Source organism: Castanea sativa, chromosome 6 (genome assembly GCF_040712315.1).
Source record: "Castanea sativa cultivar Marrone di Chiusa Pesio chromosome 6, ASM4071231v1".
Taxonomy (NCBI): domain Eukaryota; kingdom Viridiplantae; phylum Streptophyta; class Magnoliopsida; order Fagales; family Fagaceae; genus Castanea; species Castanea sativa.
Genome location: NC_134018.1, coordinates 35,395,130 through 35,416,218, shown reverse-complemented (window position 1 = coordinate 35,416,218; position 21,089 = coordinate 35,395,130). Strand labels below are relative to the sequence as shown.

The following is a 21,089-nucleotide window of genomic DNA, read 5'->3' as shown; positions in this document are numbered from 1 at the left end:
TTCTTTAATGCTTAAACATCTTTTTTGTTAAATACATTAGTCATAAACTTATTATATATTTATGTTATTTATTTGAATAATTATAAAATTATTTATGATGTCATTGGTTTGACCAGACGCCGATTACAACAAAGAATGATGAACCAATTTGTTTCTCAGTTATCTATCTGGTCCGATTTTCAAAACCTTATAAAAGAGAGAACTGAGGAAGGAAAAAAGAGCTAATGTTTGAAATAAAAAAGGAGAGTCTGAGCCCACCAAACCACATTTACTGAATCGCATTGTTTGTGCTGCATTTGTGTTCAAACTTCAAACTGCATTATCGAGAACAAGAAAAAGAAAATCCTAAACTTCCATCAACTACTAATATAGTTGATTAGAAAACAAAAAAACAAACCCGTTGAGAAGGATTCTACAACAGGAAACAAATTATAACTGTAACAAATCAATCATTGGGGAAATTACATTACTACAAAAGGCAAATTCTGCGCTTAAGAAGGCAGGAATCGACCCAACTACCTCAGGGCTCCGTAAAAAATAATACATTGAGGGGCATTGATCATGACCAAATTGACATTAGGACAATACAGCTGCGAAAAAGGAAAAAAGGAAAAAAAAAAAAAAAAATAGAAACAAAATAGCAAATCACCATAGATAATAACACTTATGGAGAAAAGAGGCACTGAATACACAGACAGACAACATGATCATAAAGGTAAAGAAAGAGTCCTTTGGCTTCCAAGACTACTTGGTTTTATCTCCCATGAAGTAACCTGAAGTGCTTCCTCCGGGCGAATAAAATTTAAAGATATCTCACGGATCATCAGGTCACCGCAAAATGGGCATTCACTGGCTATGGCATCATCCAACTGTGATCGGAGCTGGCCATCATTTGGACATAAATTAGTCAGTTTAGCTTAACTTTTGAGAAGCAATAGGCTTGTGTTCGAACACTAATATGAAGATGAGATTTTTAGCATTTTCTTGAAGAAACTAAAGTATTAAATTGCATCAGAATCAAAAGCAAAAAAAAAAAGTGAAAACAAACATTACTAAAAATTTGATTGGTAGATAGTGGTCAACAATAAAATGCTTGTTACTACGGAAGGAAACTACAAGTAAATTTAAATCAGATGCAATTCAGAGCAATGCATTCTCAAATGGTATCAAACTCCGTATGAACCAATAAAGTACAGGTCAAAAGGAATAGCACCATGGCCTCTGATTTCCATAAAAAGATACATGCTGCTAAAATGCAAATGAGGAACCACATGAAAGTACAGACCTTATCTACAGGGGTCACGCTGGTTATGGATTCCTCAGTTAGGCTACCATTTGAATCCTTCCTTGCTTCACCCCCAATTAAAGTAAGTTGCTTGTGCAGATCCAGTATATACTCTGCCTGCAAGGTTCAATCATTCAGGAGGGAAAAAAAGAAGAAAATAAGTTTGACTGGGCCAGAAGGATCTTGTTAATGGAACGTATCTTAAACCAAAAAAACATCCATTCGAAATGTATCAGCATAATCAAGCAGTCAAAGCATGTGCTTCCTTCAGTCTCAGAGTACCAAGCACATTAAGTTTCAATTATATACAATTTTGTGAGAAGCCAACAATGACAGAAGCTAGTGATGAAACAGAATTTAAGTAATTGAACATTTTTCTACCCATGATATTCTGTAACACTCAGAGTCAGACCCCAAATTATTGATTAAGCTTCCAAATTTTTTTTTCCTTTCCACCAATTTAAGGAAAACAGACAAATGAAGTGGTACAACCACATTCACATTCAGAGGGGCCATATGTCTCAACTATGTGCTTGTCAATGCAATCAAAATCTTTTTTTTTCCTCCCCCATAGTTTTAACAAAGCTTTTAATTATTATTATTATTATTATTTTGATAAGTAATAAAGCTTTTGATTATTATTCCTTCAGATGATTTTTGCAGTAGAACATGTTAAAAATCTGATCCCTCTAGTTAAAAATCTGAACATTACTAGTGATCTAAGAAATATATCATAGTTTTAGTCTAAACTTATCTCTGATACATCTCACAAATCTTTTGACACAGCCAGTGATAAACTAACCAGAAACAATGATAGCCATAAACTTATGCTAACGCTGAAATCCAATAAAGTAGTAGGATAGAAAGAAAACACCACAACTTACCTGAGCTTCATTGGTACAACGTGTCACGTGAGAAATCAGGCATTGTGCATGGAAGGCATGTCCACATGGAAAGACATAGAAAGGGGCCATTGGTCCGATGGATGTGTAACCCCGAGCCATCTGGTACTCTCTACCCACAGTTAAGATTTTACGCCTACAAACCTGATAATTCACAGATGCAGAAGTCACATTTCAGATATAGGCACAAAACTAACTAAAAACTCAAACAGTTCACAATGGCAGAGAGATGTGTCTTTCAACTTCAAAGCAAAAAAAAAAAGTAAATAAAAAAGTAATAAAGAAATGAAAGCATCAGAAAGATTGCAACAGAGTCACTCTCAACGCCTAGATCAGTATTCAATTGATGGGGGGAAAAGAAAAAGGGTTTTCTTTTGGGAGATGGTGGGGGAGGGGTGGCGGGGTCAAAGAGATTGCTCCATTATAGGTATTTAAATCAGAGATACCAGTTTTGGAACTCTAAGAAATTAGACAGAGCACTATCAAAGAAAACCATATGAAGCATGATAATTTGCTTCCACTCCAATCTAAGCGGTGCATATGTGAATTCACATTATCTTCAAACATGTACAAACTAACAACTGTAACATTATTCAATTAATTTTTGGCTTGTCCATGGCAACTAAAAATCAGGATGATTTATACCCCACATTCCTCTTCACGCTCAATAACAGCATATCTTTGAGCAAGTGCACTGATATCATTTCTGATGTTGTCTGCACCATGTGTTGCATCATTCATCTCCTGTTTCAGTAGTTCAATTTGCTTGTTGTAATCCTCTAGTGATGAGCAAATTGCCTCCTACATACATATAAAAGAAATTAAAGAACTAATGGCATCCAAAGACAAATTTAAAAGCAAGTAGAGTGATTAAAAAAAAGCGAGTAAGAGTATTCCAAAAGTTGGTTATATTAGACCTAGGATCATTTCGGCACCTGCTGTCTTCAACTTTTTATTAAAAAAATCTACTACTTTCAGAAAGAACATGTATCACAAAATATATTTTTTTTTCTTTTAAAGATAACAGAATCATATTGCACCCTTGAAATTTTGACATGAGGTTATAAAAATGAGATTTTAAAGGTATAAGGCACATAAGGAAAAACTTCTTTTCTGTTTTTGGCACATTGAAGAAATGCTACATAAGTTTCAAACTCCAGAAAGCTTACAGAAGTTTGGGTTTTCTGCAAAACCTTTAGGACCGAAGCGTTTGTTATAAAAATAAAAAATAAATAAGAGTGCCAGAGAACAGAAGTTATGTGGCAACAGAGGGATGCAGCTCAACTACCGTATGCAAGGCACAAGAAAGTCTTAAACCCATTAACCCTTAGGGAAATAGCAAGCTTATGGGTTTTTATACATTCATTATGTGGCATAAGATAAAATCCAGATGCAGAAGACCAATGGAAGGGAAAACTCTAAAATATTAGATATGGGGGTACGGCAAGCTCTTCCACATTGGAAACACCAGCAAATGGCCACCAAACTTGATCAGGCAATAAAGAAGAAAGAATCCATTATCAAAAGGAGGGAATTAGCCTGGGCTAATGTTAAACATCATCTGAGATTTGAGGATATAACTAAAAAGATTCTTCTAAAGGCAAATGAATTGTATTTAATCAGTATTTGAGGAGAAGAGAATTATTTGAAATGGAGTTGCTTTGTACAAAGAACAGTTGAATATTACTAACATGGAACTTAAGAATAATTAGTGAATATAGATTTAAATCAATTATGAAGCAAGAAAAGGAAAAAAAAAAAAAAAAAGAGTAGTCAATTTTTCAAAAGAAGAATTGTAGCCCAAGGTATAAATGGAATTGTTGTGATCACTGAAACTAGAACAAAATTGAAGGTGATAAATTCTCACTTTGAAGTCATCAATCAGAGCAAAGTCTGGAAAGAATGGTAATATATCCTCAATCTTTAGAAGGCCATCAGTTTCCTTCAGAAATGCTATAGCCTTCCGTATGTTCTCCCGTTTAGCCCCCTTTTCCTGTTCAATAACATGCTTGGCAACCATAAGCCAAAGCTTCTTCCTTAAGTCTTCATCATCTTCAACCTTGTCAGCTTCAGCCATTGCAAGCTCAGGATCAACCTAATGCACCAAAAGGAGAATTACATAAGATAAAATGCTGTCTAAAGTGAAAGCAAAGATAACCATTAGAAAGTTTAAAAACAAGTATGTTGCCTAAGAATCTGCATACGTTCCACACATAAGAAGACAGCACATGGTGGGGTATGGTTAGTTTCTAGACTTCTAGCCTCCAAATATGTGAGATTTCTAATTATTAGGATGCAACAACCACAACTTACCACCAAGGGCATGGAATAGTTGAACATTCAATTCAAGGGCATGAAATCATTGACCTTAAGTCTAGTTTATTGCATCTTTTGTTCGATGTTGCACTATGGGGTATCTTGTACTTCTTTAAGAAGCTCTACCATTTGAGCTTTTCTTCCATTAATAGAATTTTATTACTTATTAAAAAAAAGTTCAACACGTTTTGATGACAAAATTACCCAAAACCCCACAAGTAAAATGCCATACTTCCAATGGGGGTTTCCCCCCCCCCCCCCCCCCCAAATAGATAGACAATGCACCACAAAGGATGCCATTATCACTGAGTTATCACTTAAACCCCAATGGGGGGAAAACTATTGAAACAGATATGGAAAAACTAAACTACAAAGTATTCAAATTGAACAAGGCAGAATAACAAAATTGTTAGCATTAAGTTGCTACCTGTAGGGCAAGAGCAACTGCTTCTTCATGCATAGACATCATGCTGTATATATGAACACAGGCACGCATTCGCTTTTCCTTGAGGCATAGGCGCAAGGCATACTTGGGATCATAGAAGAAATCAGGGCCATTTTCCCTTCCTTTCCCAAACTTGCATTGTAGGAAACGCAAAAGTGCACTATCATCTTCCTGATAGGATATGAAAGAAAAAACAAAATTCAATTTCTATATGCAGTGTAATTTATACTGTACACAAATGCCAGAGTAAGTTAATAATAATAATAATAATAATAATAACAATAATAATTATAACTGCACAAATAATAATAATAATAACTGCATGAATTTTACCCAAAAGAAATTCAATTAGATCCCCAATATCTTAAACTAACAGAAGGACATACATGTGTTTCAGAAGCGACAAAAGAGTCAGCTTTAATTCACTGTAAAAACTGACCAACTTCCACTTTATTATATGATCGAAACAATTTACGAATGATAAAAAAAATCAAATATATTTCAGATACTATTTTGACATTGTGTTCATAAAAAAAGGGAGACATAGGAAGTTTTGATAAAAATGCTTGGACATATTGATAGATTTATAGCATGCATTGGCCAAACCATATTCCACCGACACCATGACACCATTAATTCAATACAGAGTGCATTAATTATAATATATGATAGAGCATGAAAAAAAGAATTACAGAGCAATTAACTTAAAAGCATATGGTACAAAAATTATTTCAAAACTCTAAAGTAAGGAAATCAACCTGCTTGGCATACAAGGAGAGAAGCAAGTTGTGAACTCCAGGATCCTCATTATGCAAACGATGAACACAGTATTCCAAATATTTGATGACTTCATGTGTTTCATTCCTGCGTGTGATATATAGTAGCGATAAAACATTAATACAAAGTTTATACTTAGATACAAAAAATAAAAATAAAAAATCTAGATGCATAACTAACCCCTAAACAGAAACAGAACTTTGAAAGGTCTTAGTAACTTCTAATGTTGGTTTTATCAATTTAAGTGTTGTATCTGACAATGACAAGATGTAATTTTCTCCATAATATGAATTTGTCGAGGCATAAGCGAAGTACTTTAACTACTCAAATCCAAATGTACTTGTAATTTCAAAGAAAAGGCACAAATATAACAGAAGATAACTGAGTATATCCTCGATCTCAGTTGGTGATCAGAGAATGCTCCACATCCAAAATTCATGAATCAAATAACCAAACAAAAGAATAAATTTTTATTTTATTTTATTTTATTTTGTTCCTGGAACATCATATAGGTGCCTTTAAGGCTTCAGAAGTAAATACCTTGTCCGAGCTCCATAGACATATATATAAATTTGGCAATTTTTTCTTTATTATTATTAATAATATCCTTACGTTATTTATAAAAGAAAAAGACATATATATAAATTCTACACCCCCCCCCAACCAAAGTATTCATGCCATGTCATCAGTACATTAATTTCAGTGCTAAATCAAACCAAAAAGTTTTTTTTTTTTTTTTAGGATAAAGACATAAGTTGCTTTTTATGAGCAAAACCTAAAAGCATGGTCTAGTTTTCAGTGCCTTCTTGTGTCGAACATACACTACTTGGAGAGTAAGCAGGCTACTTTGCTTGCATTTATACTTAGATCCATAATAAATGGTGAGTAGAAATATGTACAAATATAATCACATAGACCATCAGAGAGGCCTATCAAAACAATAGAAAGCTAAGGGGCTTGACATTGCAAGAATTATTAAATCCATTGGATTCAAGGGGGTGAAGCGTTGAAAATCTCGGCATTTAAAAAATGACCAATAGTACCATTTTTTACCACAAAAAAAAATGTACAAAATTTTCTAATCTATCAACTGATGATTTCTTCCATTGGCAAGTTACATATTCACCCAGTGGGTATTGAATCCATGACCTCACCTTAGGAGTGATCACAGATAGGTCAGGCTTGGGATAAGTGTCAACTTGCCAACCAACTTGATCACATCAGGTTTGAAGATAGCTCAACTGCTGCCAACTAGGAAGATGCGGGTTATAGACAGGTCAGGAAGGTTATGTTGACAACCATATTGGGGTTTTGCTGGTTCACCTTGTCAATGCCAGCAATTTTAGGTGGTGTCAAGGCCAACAAGCAATCTCTGTTGGATTTGGCAAAGACCTCAAATCTCTGTTGAACCTCATTATAGATCATATTGTGAGTGACACAGGCCTGGAAAGGTTGATCGCAAGGTGGGCAAAGGACAGAAAGGAGGCAAAGTGGGGACAAGAAAGAGAAACAGTGATGATCGGTGAGGTTTAATGGGTGAAGGTCATAGGGGTGTCGGTTTGGTTGGGTGCATCAGGTTCATAGGATGAGGCCCCAATGTCTAACAAAAAATGATCAGGTTTTGCATTCTAAAATCCAGTCTCTCTCAACTAATTGAGTCGGCAAAACTCTCTGATCTGGATTGGGTTAGTTTTCTCGGGTGTTTGATTAACCTTACCCTTCAGCCATTCTTATTGAAGAAGGAATTACCATTTGGCCAGAGCATTTAATGTATCAACTAATGAATCAAGTTAAGAGCCTCTACATAGATTTTATTTCACTTTCTCTTCCACCAGATGATGTTAAGTCTTTGATGTCTGTTAACTTGTACACTATTCGCACTGCTTCTTAGGTCTTTTCAACGCATTTCCTTTCTACCAAATTAAAAATTGAAAAAGGTGAAGAGCCAAATGAAATAAAAATTCATTACCACAACAAGCAATCATGCCAGATACAGGTGTCAGCTGCAACTGCTTTGAATCAATAATCTTGACCAAATTCAGAACTACGACGATTTCCAGGATTGCATGCAAGTTTAACCATGAACATTACAACATAATGCTACTATCACGAAAAAATTGTGATGAATATGAAAGGAATATATGGTTGATCAAAGATACAAGTAGGTGCACATTACTTTGCATGAGGTTCACTTGAATAACGCATCATTGCTGGAATCAGTTTCCGCGGGTTCAGGTTGTTTGTGGCCATCCATGACTCCACAGTTTCATATGCATCAAGCATGATGAGGTCTGGGGCGAACTTATACTGCAAAAAAGAGTTCAATGATTATGGAGGGCCCAGAGTGGGGAAAAAATCACACAACATGTAGATTTCAGTGTTGAAATTTTCTTATCCTACCTGAAGGTCTATGGGAACAGCAGGTTTTTGAAGTACTTCAAGTGCTTTCTTTGCTTCTCCTTGCTGAATACAAAACCAAGAGAGAGAGGAAAAAATGAAAACTATAAGTAGTGATGGAGACATAATTTTTCTTCAGTGGATGCAACTTTAAAAATCAATCCCAATTTTTTGGATATAATTTGAAATTTTAGTCCATAGTCCAGGATTTGCAAGAAGATAATTAAACTTAATTTCAACAAGATTTACTTGGCCATGGGAGCCCCGTGGGCACGCTGCCAGGGCCATAGCTATGTTCAAATGAGTTCTGGTTCAAATGACACCTCCTCCCCCTATAAGAAAGAGTGGAGGGTAAATTTATGGGTTTAACACCCACCGGATAATCAAATAACTATATCAGCTTTTAATTTTAGCCTCTACTCAACCATGGCCCTAGTTCCAACAGTACCTCCTATCCCATAAGAAAGCATGGGGGTAAGGTCATGGACTCAACACCCACTGGTTGAGTGTGAAAACTTACCAATTGAAAAAAAAAAAAAAAAAAAAAATCCACCACTCTTTATTCATTTTCTTTTGAGCCAAAGAGAAACTGCACAACTCACAAGTGCCTGGATTTTTAAAGCAAAAGCTAATATATGTGGGACCCTATAGCAGAGGCAACAAGCACAGGTATGGTATATTGAGTTTTATCTGTATCAATGCCCTCTCCTGATATGTCATGTTGAGAGTTGTCTGTCAGCCTCCTCAATATAATGGGGCTTCCTTACTAGAAATCAAAGAGTTGAGAAAGATCTTATTGGTTTGAGGAGAGTGCTAGTGTTTGTTCTCTACTAAAAACACCTTTTAAATCCCATTGGATAAAACACCAAGCTCAAAACATCTAATTTTATTCCATCTTTGGACTGATGCAGTAGAAGGCAAAGGAATCCTCTCTAAGAATCTTTAGAATTTGGTATGCAGTCCAGGGCTTATCTGCCAAAGGAGGATAAGTATTAGGTAATTCTTGGACTTGTACTACATATCCTCTCAATGCTGGTAGAATATCGCTGCTTATTAGTAGGGCTTCTGTGTAGAAAATTTCTCAGGGTTATGACCTTTTGCTATTAATAAAATTAGGGAGGGCAGAACAAACCTAAAAACCACATGGAGCTACAAAGGCTGGACTAAGTTTCCCAGAAAAAATCTCCAAGACCACCTAGCGTTTGCATTAGACAACTACGTGAGACCCAAAAAGATTTCAATGCTGAACCTTAGATAAAGTAAAGAATTACAAGGAATTGAAAGTACATCGACAAGGAAAAACATAGCATGACTATGAACGAGAAAATTAAAATCAGAAGCTACACTTAAGAAAGTGTGAGTCTAAATGTAACAATAACTATTTTACTTTTAAAAAAAGGGGATATAAGAGTTAATCTATAAGTAGTAGCAACAGGTGACAACAACATTCCACAAGAAACTCAAGGCTTCGAGAAAGCACCTGAATATAGTGGTGAACAACAATTTCATACTGCTCCTTTAGACTAGCAAAATATACTAGTTCTTCAACCCGACCATAACTGTAGCACATTCCAAAAGAAAAACAAAGCTTTTAGCATTCTTTAACTTGACTAGAAATTAATGAGAGATTTACATGCCTAAGAAATGAGTTTTGCCTTTTCAATATAAAGCATGGTGCTGCATCAATAGTCACAATAACAAAGAAATGAGATAAGTAAACTACAATAACACTTTTTGGGGTTAACAGTTAATACCATGCATTATAATAAGAAGCTAATTACAAACTACAAATTTCAAGCTAGCTAGGTAAGAACTTGGTCTCCATGATTATTAATCAACCAGATGTTGGGGCAATTGAGCAACTTCCCACCTTATACTTCACTAATTAATTTTGGGACTAATCAACCAAACATGAAATTTGACCTTGAGCCACCCCCCCCCCCCCCCCGCGGCTCCTGCCCAAAGAAAAAACCATTGGTTTTCCAGAATAGTTAAGGTATGGGGAAAAGGGTGTTGAGTTTATTTTACTCTGTAAAATATGATTCTAGGAAAGGGCATAAAAGGGCAGTAGATCAAGAAGGAGAAGGGTCATGTTTGTTGAATCATCATGTAGCTGAATATAATTTCTTGGAATGAGCAGGGATTAAATGAAGGAGAGAAGTGATTAAGGATCAGAGATTTACTGAGGAAATGGACAGAGAGGAGTATGCTTACAAGACACCAAAATCAAGTCAATTTCTAGAGAGCGTGTCCGAAGCAGACATGTTATGCTTACTGAGGGAATGGAAAGCAGATGTGGTATTCAGAATTGATGAAGCAGTGGGTGATTTTCTGTCTTGTAGATTTAAACATGTACGTGACAACTATTCTTGGATTTTCTACAGAATATATGTCCCCAACAAAGACTCAGACAGAATCATTTTTGGGAGGAACTAGCGGGTTGTATGATTGGTGGGGGGACCCATGGTGCATTAGAGGTGATTTCAACATAAACAAATTCCAGAGTAAAAGTATGGGAGCTATAAGGGGCCATTCTCCAACATGGGAGTTCTCTAATTTTATTTTAGACCAAGGGTTTGTAGATATTCCTCTAGAAGGGTGTGCTTTCATGTATTCTAATAACAATGATCCTCCATCCATGTCGAAAATTGGCAGATTTTTTTAATCACCAGAGTGGGAAGTGCGCTTTAGCAATTGAATCAAAGGCTACCATTCCCTTAGCTCTTGTAGGACCATTTCCCTATTCTTCTTATTAGCAATGGGATAAATAGTGGAGGAGGATCTTTTAAGTTCAAGAATATGTGGATGAAAGTTAAAGGTCTTGTAGCGAAAGTTCAAAATTGGTGGTGCAGCTACTAGTTTTCAGGATCACCAAGTTCTGTCTTGGCAAAAAATCTAAAGCCTTTGAAGAATGATTTGAGGATATGGAATAAGGTGAAGTTCAGTGCTGTAGGCAGAAAAGGAAGAATTAGTAGAGGAAGTTTGGATAATGGACAGCTTAGAGAAAGAGTGGATTCTGTCAGAAAATGAATTGAGTAAAAGGGAGATTTCAAAGGTAGAACTATGGAAGGTGATTCTTATGGAATAGATGAGTTGGCATAAAAAATCTTGAGCATTATAGCTTAAGGAGGGAGATCAAATTACTCAGTTTTTGCATAGATTGGCCAGTTCACACAGGCAACAATTTTATAGGATAACTTGGACAACTAAGGGATGTTGAATCTGTCACATAGAACCAAGACGAAATCCAGAACAAAATACTGCAATTTTATAGTAATCTATCTATACAGTAAGCCAGAAGACTGAAGCCCCAATTTGGATGGACTGTCTTTTAATTTAATTGATGCTAATACAACAGCCAAGTTAGAGAGATCATTTGAGGATGAAAAGGATTTTCAAGCATTGAAGAGTTTAAAGGCACCTGGACCATATGACTTCTCTGTAACCTTCTTTCAAACTTGATGGATTATAGTGAAGGACAACGTTATGGAGTTATTTCAAAACGTCCATGAGAAAGATATGTTTGAAAAAAGCTTAAAAGCAACATCCATTGCTCTGATTTAAATAATAATAATAATAAAATAAAACTTCTGTAAATGCCGAGAATTTTAGCCCTATTAGCCTTGTAGGTAGTGTATGCATAAATTCATTGCTAAGGTGCTCTCATACAGATTGGAAATTGTGAGGGGATTTTCTCTCTAATACTCAAATTGCATTTTTCAAGGAAGGCGGATTTAAGATTGTCTTAATTGTGAATGAATGTCTGGACAGTAAAATAAAGGAAGGGTTCCCAAGGGTGTAATGTAAATTAGACCTGGAAAAGGCCTATGACCATGTATATTTAGAATAATTTTTGCATAAGTTGCAAAGATATGGATTTGGGGAAAAGTAAAGAAGCTGGATAGCCTTTTGTATTTCCGTAGTTCGCTTCTCAATTCTGGTGAATGGTAGTCCTAGAGAATTTTTTGAAAGTAATAGAGGCCAATGGCAAGGGGATCTCCTATTGCCTATTGTTTTTTTGGTTTTGCTGTGGAAAATTTTAAACGGGCTGATTTCTAAGGCTGTATAACAGGGTTATCTATCAGGTTTTCCTGCAGATACGGCTAGCGATGCTCTTATGAAGATCTCTCAATTATTTATCAAGGATGATTATCTTATTTTCTGTGATGCAGCTTCAGTATTTAAGGCACACCCTTAGCTGTCTCAGGCTTAAGGTTAATATGAGCAAATCTGAGATAGCTCCTGCAGGTAAGGTAACGAATTTGGAAGAGCTAGCTGAAAATTCTTATGTGTAATGCATGCCATTTGCCATTGAAATTTTGGGTTTACCCTTGGGTGCTCACTTTAAATCCAAGGCTGTTTGAGATGGTATTTTAGTGTGAATGGAATGCAGATTGGCAAGCTGGAAGAATTTTTTTTTTTTTTTAAGATATATATAAAGGATGATTTATTTTAATAAAGTGTACGCTCTCTAGGCTCCCACTTATTTTGTCTTTGTTCCCTATGCCTGCAGGCCTAGCCAACAGAATGGGAAAAAAAATTCCAACAAGACTTTTTTATTGGGTGGTTGGGGCAGGAATTTTAGTTCTATTTAGTTTATAACTTTATTGGAACATAAGTTGCAAAGATATGGATATGGGGGAGGAGTAAGCCTATGGAAGAACATCAAAAATGGTTGGGCTACTTTTGTTAGGCTTATTCAAGGAGGTAGGGAACAACACTAAATTCTATTTTAGAATGATCTTTGGTCCTTGAAAAAAAATTAATCTTAAAACACTTTTTAATAGCAAGGGATAGGGGTGCTATGGTGGTAGATTTTTTGGATTGTTCTATAGGAGACATTCATTGGAAATCTCCTTTTTTGAGATTGGTCCAAGATTGGGAGCTTGAATCCATGATGTTATTTTTAGATGGGTTGTTTACTGCTATAACCTTCATGATGTTGGAAATAAACCGCTATGGTCTCTTTCAAAAGGTCACGGTTTCCATATCATGGACTACTGTAATGGGGATGACAGAGTTCTCTTGGTGAGGTATGTGGTGAGTCGCAGTTCATCCTTGTATGGCCTATTTGGGTGGACAGCTACTACGAATCAAATCTTAACATTAAACCTCCAAAGTCAAGGTATCATAATCACTAATTGGTGTTGTGTAAATCAGATGGAGTCCATAGATCGCCTATTCCTTCATTACTAGAACGCACAAGACTTATGTTTGTTTGGGGTGATGCCAAGATCTGAGATTAGCTTATTGGCTTGTTGGACTAGCCATTTTCGTAAGTATGGTAGGGTTGAAAGTTGGTAGGCTATTCCATTATGTTTGATGTGGACTATTTGGAGGCTAATGAATAAATAATATTTCTTACTTATCAAACAAAAAAAACTATTTGGGGGGAAGGGGGGGGGGGTGTTCGACCCATAATTTGCCATTTGACCTCAAGGTCAATGGTCTTACAGTGTAAATGAGTGGGGATAGGCTAATAACAACTTTTTTATTTTATAAGAAAGCACAGTCCCATTACCTTTTTGCCCTGCTTAGGTTACAAGCTCGCACTAACACTTCAACTTCTTCGACTAATTTTCTGGATTTTTATATCAGCTGAATTTTAAATGTTAATTGATTTTTTTCCCCTCTTGTTTCAGTTTTTCCTTCGTATGCTTCCCCTGTACTAGGGTTTGCGTCCCTTTTTGCACTTTTCTAATAGATTTATTTACAATACACCATCATAGAACATATGAGATTTAAGATACTGAAAACAAATGCAAATGTGACACCCTCACCTCCCCACCTCCCCCTTGGTGGTGGGCGCAGGGAGCAGAGAATAAGATTAGAAAGAATAGTTCAGACACATGTATTCAAGGGAGAAGCAATTTATAGCAGATTTACCTTTCCAGAAGATTCATTGTAGTTGCTTCATCTAATACATCCTTGCAATCACCAAGAAAAGCACGGAACTCTTTAATAACTGATTGGTACTCTGAACCATGATTAACCACAGCAGTGTCATCTTCCAAGAGCAGCCGATTTATCTACAAATAATTGATGAAATATAAATTTAATTTTAAAAATGGCAACATTATAATCCATGCTTTGCAATCACTGTAGTCAAGGGATGGATAATATATTTTCAAATGATACAATACATGTGATGTTGAAGATAACTAAAACTCCTAATCTTCTTTCACATGTCTCAAAAATGGTTTTCATGCATTTTTTTTAGTACGTGATGGTGATTTATTAAGGGAATATGCCCACATAATGGTGCAGTACAAACAAAGAAAGAAACCCTCTTAGGAGCCTTAACATACCAAATACTCTAATAAGGTAAAGAGATTGCATTGGTACAATTCAGTATAGAAAGAAGCAAAACCTTGTCCAAGTACAATTCAGTAGCCCAAGTGGAGATCATTGTTATTTGGCATTTATCATCCTTTGCAAGATTATCAAGCTTCCGGAGTAAGAAAGTTCTCAAGGCATCCTGCAAGTAAGCAAAGCAAAATATAAAATTGTAAATGTATGCTTCGCTATTCCAGTTAAAGGAAGTCTAGCTACACTCATGCATTCTCATATATATATATATATATATATATATATAAAACCAAAGCTTCTGAAACTCTCACAATTTTCCATGTCAGCACGATATTTAAATAAAATTATCATTTTATTTAAATAATTTTTTTTTTTTAGTTCATACTTAACCAAGAGTGAAACTCTATCTCTCTAATAAGTATAACTTAAACTCAAACTCGTCATTATTTTTGTTTAATCAAAACTTAATAAGGAATGAAACTCTATCTCTCTAACAAGTCCAACTTAAATTCAAACTCAAACACTAATAATCTATATAAAAACAAAAATTATGATAGGACTAAAAAAAAAAAGACTTAACATTGGAAAAAAGAGACTCACGTTATCAACGTGGGTTTGGTTTTTGGGTTAAAATTTCTACTAATTATTTTTTTATATTGTGCATGGCAGATAAATCATCTCTATTTTTTTGGAGAAAAATCAAAGATGCAATCTATGTTTTCCAACCTAGGGAACGATAAATTTTTATTTGGTATGTTATATATAAATTTGTTGAATTTGGTTTGGTTCTGAAGTAAAATTTGGGGATTCTATAAATTTTGAAGTTTTAAGTCTTGGAGTTTTTGGTATTTGCGTCTTAGTAAATTGATCTTAATTCTTCACCTTAAATGCTTTTTATTTAGATTCATGTGATTTTTTTGTTTTCTTATTAAAATATACATTTTTGGTTGATTAATTATTTGTTTGGATTTTTTTTTTTTTTTTTTTTCAGAATGTCTATTTATTCATTGTTGGATTTTTTTTTCAAAGTCATTAATTTTTCCGTGCAAGGCACGGGTTAGTGACTAGTAATTATAATTTTGAAAGGCTCATAGAAAAAAGTCATAAATTATATATCAGAAATTATAGTAATATACATCTACCATAATATTTTTTACAGCTTACATCTACATGGAAGTTAGGAGAATATCACATACCTAGCAGCAGTTATAAATCAAAAATTAAAATCTGCATTTTTCATGAGTTTTCACATATGTTCATAATGATTTGTCTTGCGGTAAAAAGAAATGTGCACTGGGTCAAGGATATTTGACCAACTGGAATTAACATGAAAGGCAACATAAAATCTATATTCCCTACTTCAACCCTAGTTCCAGCATTACATCTGCTAAAGCACAAACATAAAAACTCAAAAAAAAAAAAAAAAAAAAAGAAGGAACATATAAACTTGACATACAAGAACTACCAAAATTGTGTTACACTTGCGTCCAACATGATACATTGCATGCAGCAGAAAAAGCAGTTATACTGATTTTCCCTACATATTTATTGAGTCAAGAATGAAATAGTATTCCAACTACCTGTTCGCCTATGGTAATAAACTTTAGAGTGATCTCCTCAAATGACAACATATAGTTAATCTGCAAAACATTTCCTGTCAGTAAAAAGAGATAAAAAAAATAACACACAAGAAGAAAACACACACACATACACACATATACATAAACTAGAATAATGCTCTCAAGTTAAAAGAAAAAAGCATCATTAGTTAAATATTATTCATGATTTATGTGATTTCACCAACAAAGAATTGTCTGTAGATTCTCAGGTCTGTTAAAAGTTTCAATATAGTCACATTAACTGATCAGAGTTATATGAACTGCATCTAGTATGCTACCTCAGAAGACAGATAACTAGTGAGTCAGAGCCAGTTTGATAATGATACAAGTCAGTAACATAATTGCAATAAAGGCTCCAGAAGATACAAAGGACTATTGAAAGAGAAAGTGAAGAAAGATAGAGTGAACAATAGAGGTGTCTTCTTCTCCAACATAAGCTAGAAATAGTAATCAACAACAAAACCATGGAAACCTGGTTGGAAGGGGAGGACAGTGTTATGAATTAAGAATTAGAATGAGTTGCATGTATGTTAGACACCTTCAAATTCAGAAGACTCGCAACTGAAAATCAATATCTTTGAGAAAATAAATAAATCAATCAAAATTTACAATCCTTCAAAATGGGTGATGAGACCATACACAATTGAGGGAGGAATCAATTAACAAAAGCATGGAAAACTGGTAGGAAGGGGATGACAGTGTCAAGAATTAAGAATTAGAATGAGTTGCATGTGTGTTAGACATTTTCAAATTCAGAAGAATCACAACTGAAATCGATATCTTCGTGAAAAAATTTAAATAAATCAATTAGTATCCTTCAAATAGGGGATGAAGCTATGCACAATTGAGGGAGGAGTCACTTATGCATCTGCAGATCAGGTGGCTTTGCCTGGATGAGGCACAACGGCTTGCATTTTACTCAAGTATAATAGCAAAATGTTGTTGACAGAGGAAAAAAAAAACACTTTTGCATTATATAACTTATCCAAAAAAGAAATTTGATGTCTGAGAAATCAGGCAGTAGTAAGTCTTTAGGGTTTATAGACATAATTAAAATCTTTCTGAGCTCAAAAGGTGAAAGATGTTTGGTATGTTTCACTATTTCCTTTTTTTTCTTTTTTGGTTTTTTGTTTTTTTTTTTTTTTTTGTTTGGTAAGTAACAAATTTTGTTAAGACAAATGCTCCAAGCACACAGGAAGTACAGAGTAAAAACACTAAGTTCATTCATAAGGAATCAAGTAAAAATAACAAAATTTGAAACTTAAATAAAATGACAGAATAAGATCAAGTGATGGATAATTCACTTTTGCAAAGAAAGATGCTGCTCTGTGATAATCTTTGGAGGCAAATGCAGCTTCAGCCTGCACCACAAATCACTCTATTATACACTACTCAGATAACAAGATTTAGTTGATACGTATATGCTGTCCTTGAAAGATTAAAAAAAAATTGTGAGTAGAAATTACAAAAGAGGCATATAATCAGAACAATTAAGAGCTCAACTGCAATAAAATCAATTAGTCTGACCTGTACTAAGTATACTTGGTCTCTCTGGAGTGGGTCACGACAATTTGCCAAAGCTGCAGCATACTCATTCATGTCCAGATAAACCTTCCACATATCTCGGCCTTCATCATTGACAGACACCTGGCATGGTATTCTTAAATTAAGCAGTATGGGAGAAAGGTATTTTCTACTGTGACATGGACCAAAAATAGAATAGATGAAGTCATCAGAAGATACAAACTTGATAAACAGAGTTTTGGTCATATGCATAGAACAATCCAGCAGTGGCATCACTACATAATCCAATGATACCCCTGGAAACTGATTCTGATGTTAGGTCAAACTGAAGTTCCTCAATGATGTTCTCGCTAATTCTATTCACAACCTATAAAAAAAACATTCAAAGGACTTAGAAAAGAAGTTATAGGGCTGAAAAACGGAATAAATGTATTATATTATATGTAGGAAACTTCAGGTAGAAGACTGACGAAACCTAATTATAAAGATAATGCAAGATTACTGTACCTCATATTAATTAATAGCAGTAGTCCAAAACATAATACTTATTACCAGCATTGATATTGGAGCATTCATAAGGTTGACAAGAAAAGGGCACATTCATAAGTATAGGTTACGAGTGTCAACTAGTTAAGTGAATACACACCTTGACCTTATTCCCAATAAGAAGCAAGAAATGAAATTCAGACACTGCCATAGAACTCGGTTTAACTGCTTCAGCACCTTCGGACAATTTTGAATAGTCCAATAAAGCCTTGTTCTCCACAAAATTTTCATCTCCACTTGGAGAGCTGCCCAAGAGTTTTCCAAACAAAAACTAATAAATACATAATTAAACAAAGCAAATTGCATAGTTGAACTACAGCTGATACAAATCAATAAACAATCCACTCCTTATATCAGGGAAGTGCAATGAGCACATTCCAAAAGGCAAACCACATAGTACCCGCTAAAGTAAGAAATCCAATAGTGTAAATGAATGGTTCCAATTTGACATGAAAGCAAGAAAATCAATAAAATTAAACTTTACCCATGATGTGCTCCAAAATTTAGGCCACCATGATAGATACCAGCTCCTGAAAGCCAGGCAAAATGTACAGCTCTTCGTTGCTTGATGTAGAAATGCAGTTCACTGATAGTAAACCAAAATCACAGGGAAACCTCATATTCAGAAAGCTAAAAAAGAATTGGCAGGAAATAAAATTTCAGCCAAGTACCATAAATAATCGATTTTATAGAAGAGAAGCAAACTTCCAATGTAAGTATAAAAGAATATTCCAGCCTCTACAGTTTTAGTGTCTGATTTTGTAAATAAGTTATTCTAAAAAATGCATTTACCTGTTCGGTATTTCACCAGGAAGTTCCATGAAATGCACAGCACGGTCTAAATAACTTGCAAAAACAGTCTAAATATTTAAAATGATCAATAAGCATAAAATTCAAATTATACAATAAGAAGACAGAAGCTATAAGTAGATAACAAATTGTCCCACCATAGAATCAGACATGTTCATTGTAAAAAATGGGTCTTAGTTAATCTTACCTCCAAGGATCCAATCCCAGTAAAAGAGTAAAGTCGTGTAGGAGTAACAGCCATTACATAGTATCTAGTTCCATTCATTATGCTAGCTGTTTCCATCTGTAATAAAAATAAAAAAAAAGAAACCAAAACAGAATGCCTTAGAATTGTACACAGATAAATTCCTTTTGCAAATAAGCTGTAGTGTCAATTTCTGAAAATCAAGACAGCTTTGATTTAATCTATCTAGCTCCCATTCCAATACCTAGCAACCCAATTGCCCCCACCCAATTACCCCCCTCCCTCCCAAAAAAAAAAAGATGGCATTCCAGTGTTTTGACCCCCTACAGGTACTTCACAAGTTCCATCTATCAGAACAAGCAAACGAATCCTTTAATCCTCAAGACATACAAGGTTTGAAGTGCTTGAGCAAATCCAAAGTAGTTGATTAGGCATTGTCTGACAGAAAATTCATGGCCAACAAGCCAAATCAACTGGATACATAGCAAATGCACGCAACTCGACACACCAAAGCATTAAAATTGTTACTATCCAAAGAAAAACTTTCTTAGTTGCTCCTTGTGTAACGGAACACACAAGTTAGTCAGAAATATAAAGTACCTAGCAAACAAAAATCCTTTTTTTTTTTTCGGAAGAAAAACACAGAAAAAGAGAGACCTGTAAATCCATGAAAGCTTCGGGAAGTTCCTCCAGTTGGAACAGAAACTTAATATACTTCTCCCTCTTGTCCTTCTCATCGACCGCAATCTCATGAAGTTGGCCATTATCCGTACCAAGAATAACTTCCTTTGTCGAAGCTGTGTTTTAAAACAACAAAATCAAATTGCATGTACGCTTGGCTATCTATATCCACATGTATGAATCAAACAAACAAGGCATGGATAAAACCTTACCTTCAGTAATGAGTTGTCTATTCCAGGCAACAGCATTGACAACAAGACCTTTCAATTTGGTTAAAACTCGAGGCTTAATCCACTTGGCATGAGTATAAAAAGTATCAACACCTCCACTTCCAACTACAGTGGCAATGCAATGACTCCCTCCTGGATCTACAAACACCCTGTGGATCGATTGCTCGCCGGGACGACCCGTAGAGAGATCAATCTCTATAGCATACCTCAAATAAAGCCAATAACACAAAAATCAGAAGAATAAAATAAAAATCACTTTATTATTGACAATTTTTTAAAGGTGGGAGGCTTGTGTATTAAGTAGGACATTTATAATGAAATTGACAATATGAAAGAAAGAAAGTGTTTGAATTTCAGAAATTGGAGGAAATGGGAAGTAGGAACGAACCGGTGGAGTCGCCGATGCCGAAATCGTGGCGGATGACCCAGCCTTTACTGGTGCCCAATAAAATGACGTCGTTGCCGGCGGCCATGCAAGTTATAACTCCGCGTCCCTTCGCGGCGTATCTTTCTAGAAGGTCCACCGTGAATACCTGTCTTCCTGCTGGATCCATCTTTCAATTCTCTAAATTCTCGATTTCAATTCTCACCCGTGTTGCTTAAGTCTATTAGTGTACTCCAGTTGATTATCCAAAAAAAGAGTGTACTCCAATTTTGATTTACCGGAGATCAATTATCATCGATCACCTCTCAAGGAAAGGAAATGTCACCGGGAGAAAACCATAAAAAAAAGATTTTAAAAAAATAAACGTCGTCGTTTCGGTTTATGAAATTATTCAATAGTAGTGACCTGGCACTGCTCGGTGCTAGCCAATAGAAATAGGAAGTCTTTATTTATTTTATTTTTTAAGATTTCTTTTCACTTCAAAGTTTAGTGGAAGTCTTTCAAACTCATCATATATATTTTTATTATTATATGTGAATTTTAAAATTTTAATCATTAAATTATATTGTTTTTTATATTCTTAACATGCACGTTAAATTTTATATAAATCAAATGTTATTTACTATTTAATCGACAAACTTATTTTTATGCATAATTCTAGAGCACAAAAATTTGAAAT

The 21,089-nt window shown here is 34.9% G+C and overlaps 1 protein-coding gene across 1 annotated transcript; it reads right to left on the bottom strand.

The window, feature by feature from the left end:
- Positions 1-376: 376 nt before the first annotated feature.
- LOC142641303 (vacuolar sorting protein 18) lies at positions 377-20,717 on the bottom strand. Its single transcript, XM_075815706.1, has 23 exons — positions 20,414-20,717; positions 20,008-20,220; positions 19,772-19,911; positions 19,118-19,213; positions 18,913-18,980; positions 18,605-18,706; positions 18,221-18,365; positions 17,798-17,941; positions 17,578-17,697; positions 17,355-17,411; positions 16,012-16,071; positions 14,493-14,600; positions 14,009-14,151; positions 9,603-9,681; positions 8,126-8,188; positions 7,902-8,032; positions 5,707-5,812; positions 4,931-5,119; positions 4,055-4,282; positions 2,833-2,988; positions 2,170-2,331; positions 1,286-1,402; positions 377-881 (listed from the first exon to the last, which is right to left on the bottom strand). The coding sequence occupies exons 1-23, from the start codon at positions 20,577-20,579 to the stop codon at positions 708-710; spliced, it is 2,967 nt and encodes a 988-aa protein (XP_075671821.1). The 5' UTR covers positions 20,580-20,717; the 3' UTR covers positions 377-707.
- Between the last annotated feature and the right edge of the window lie 372 nt (positions 20,718-21,089).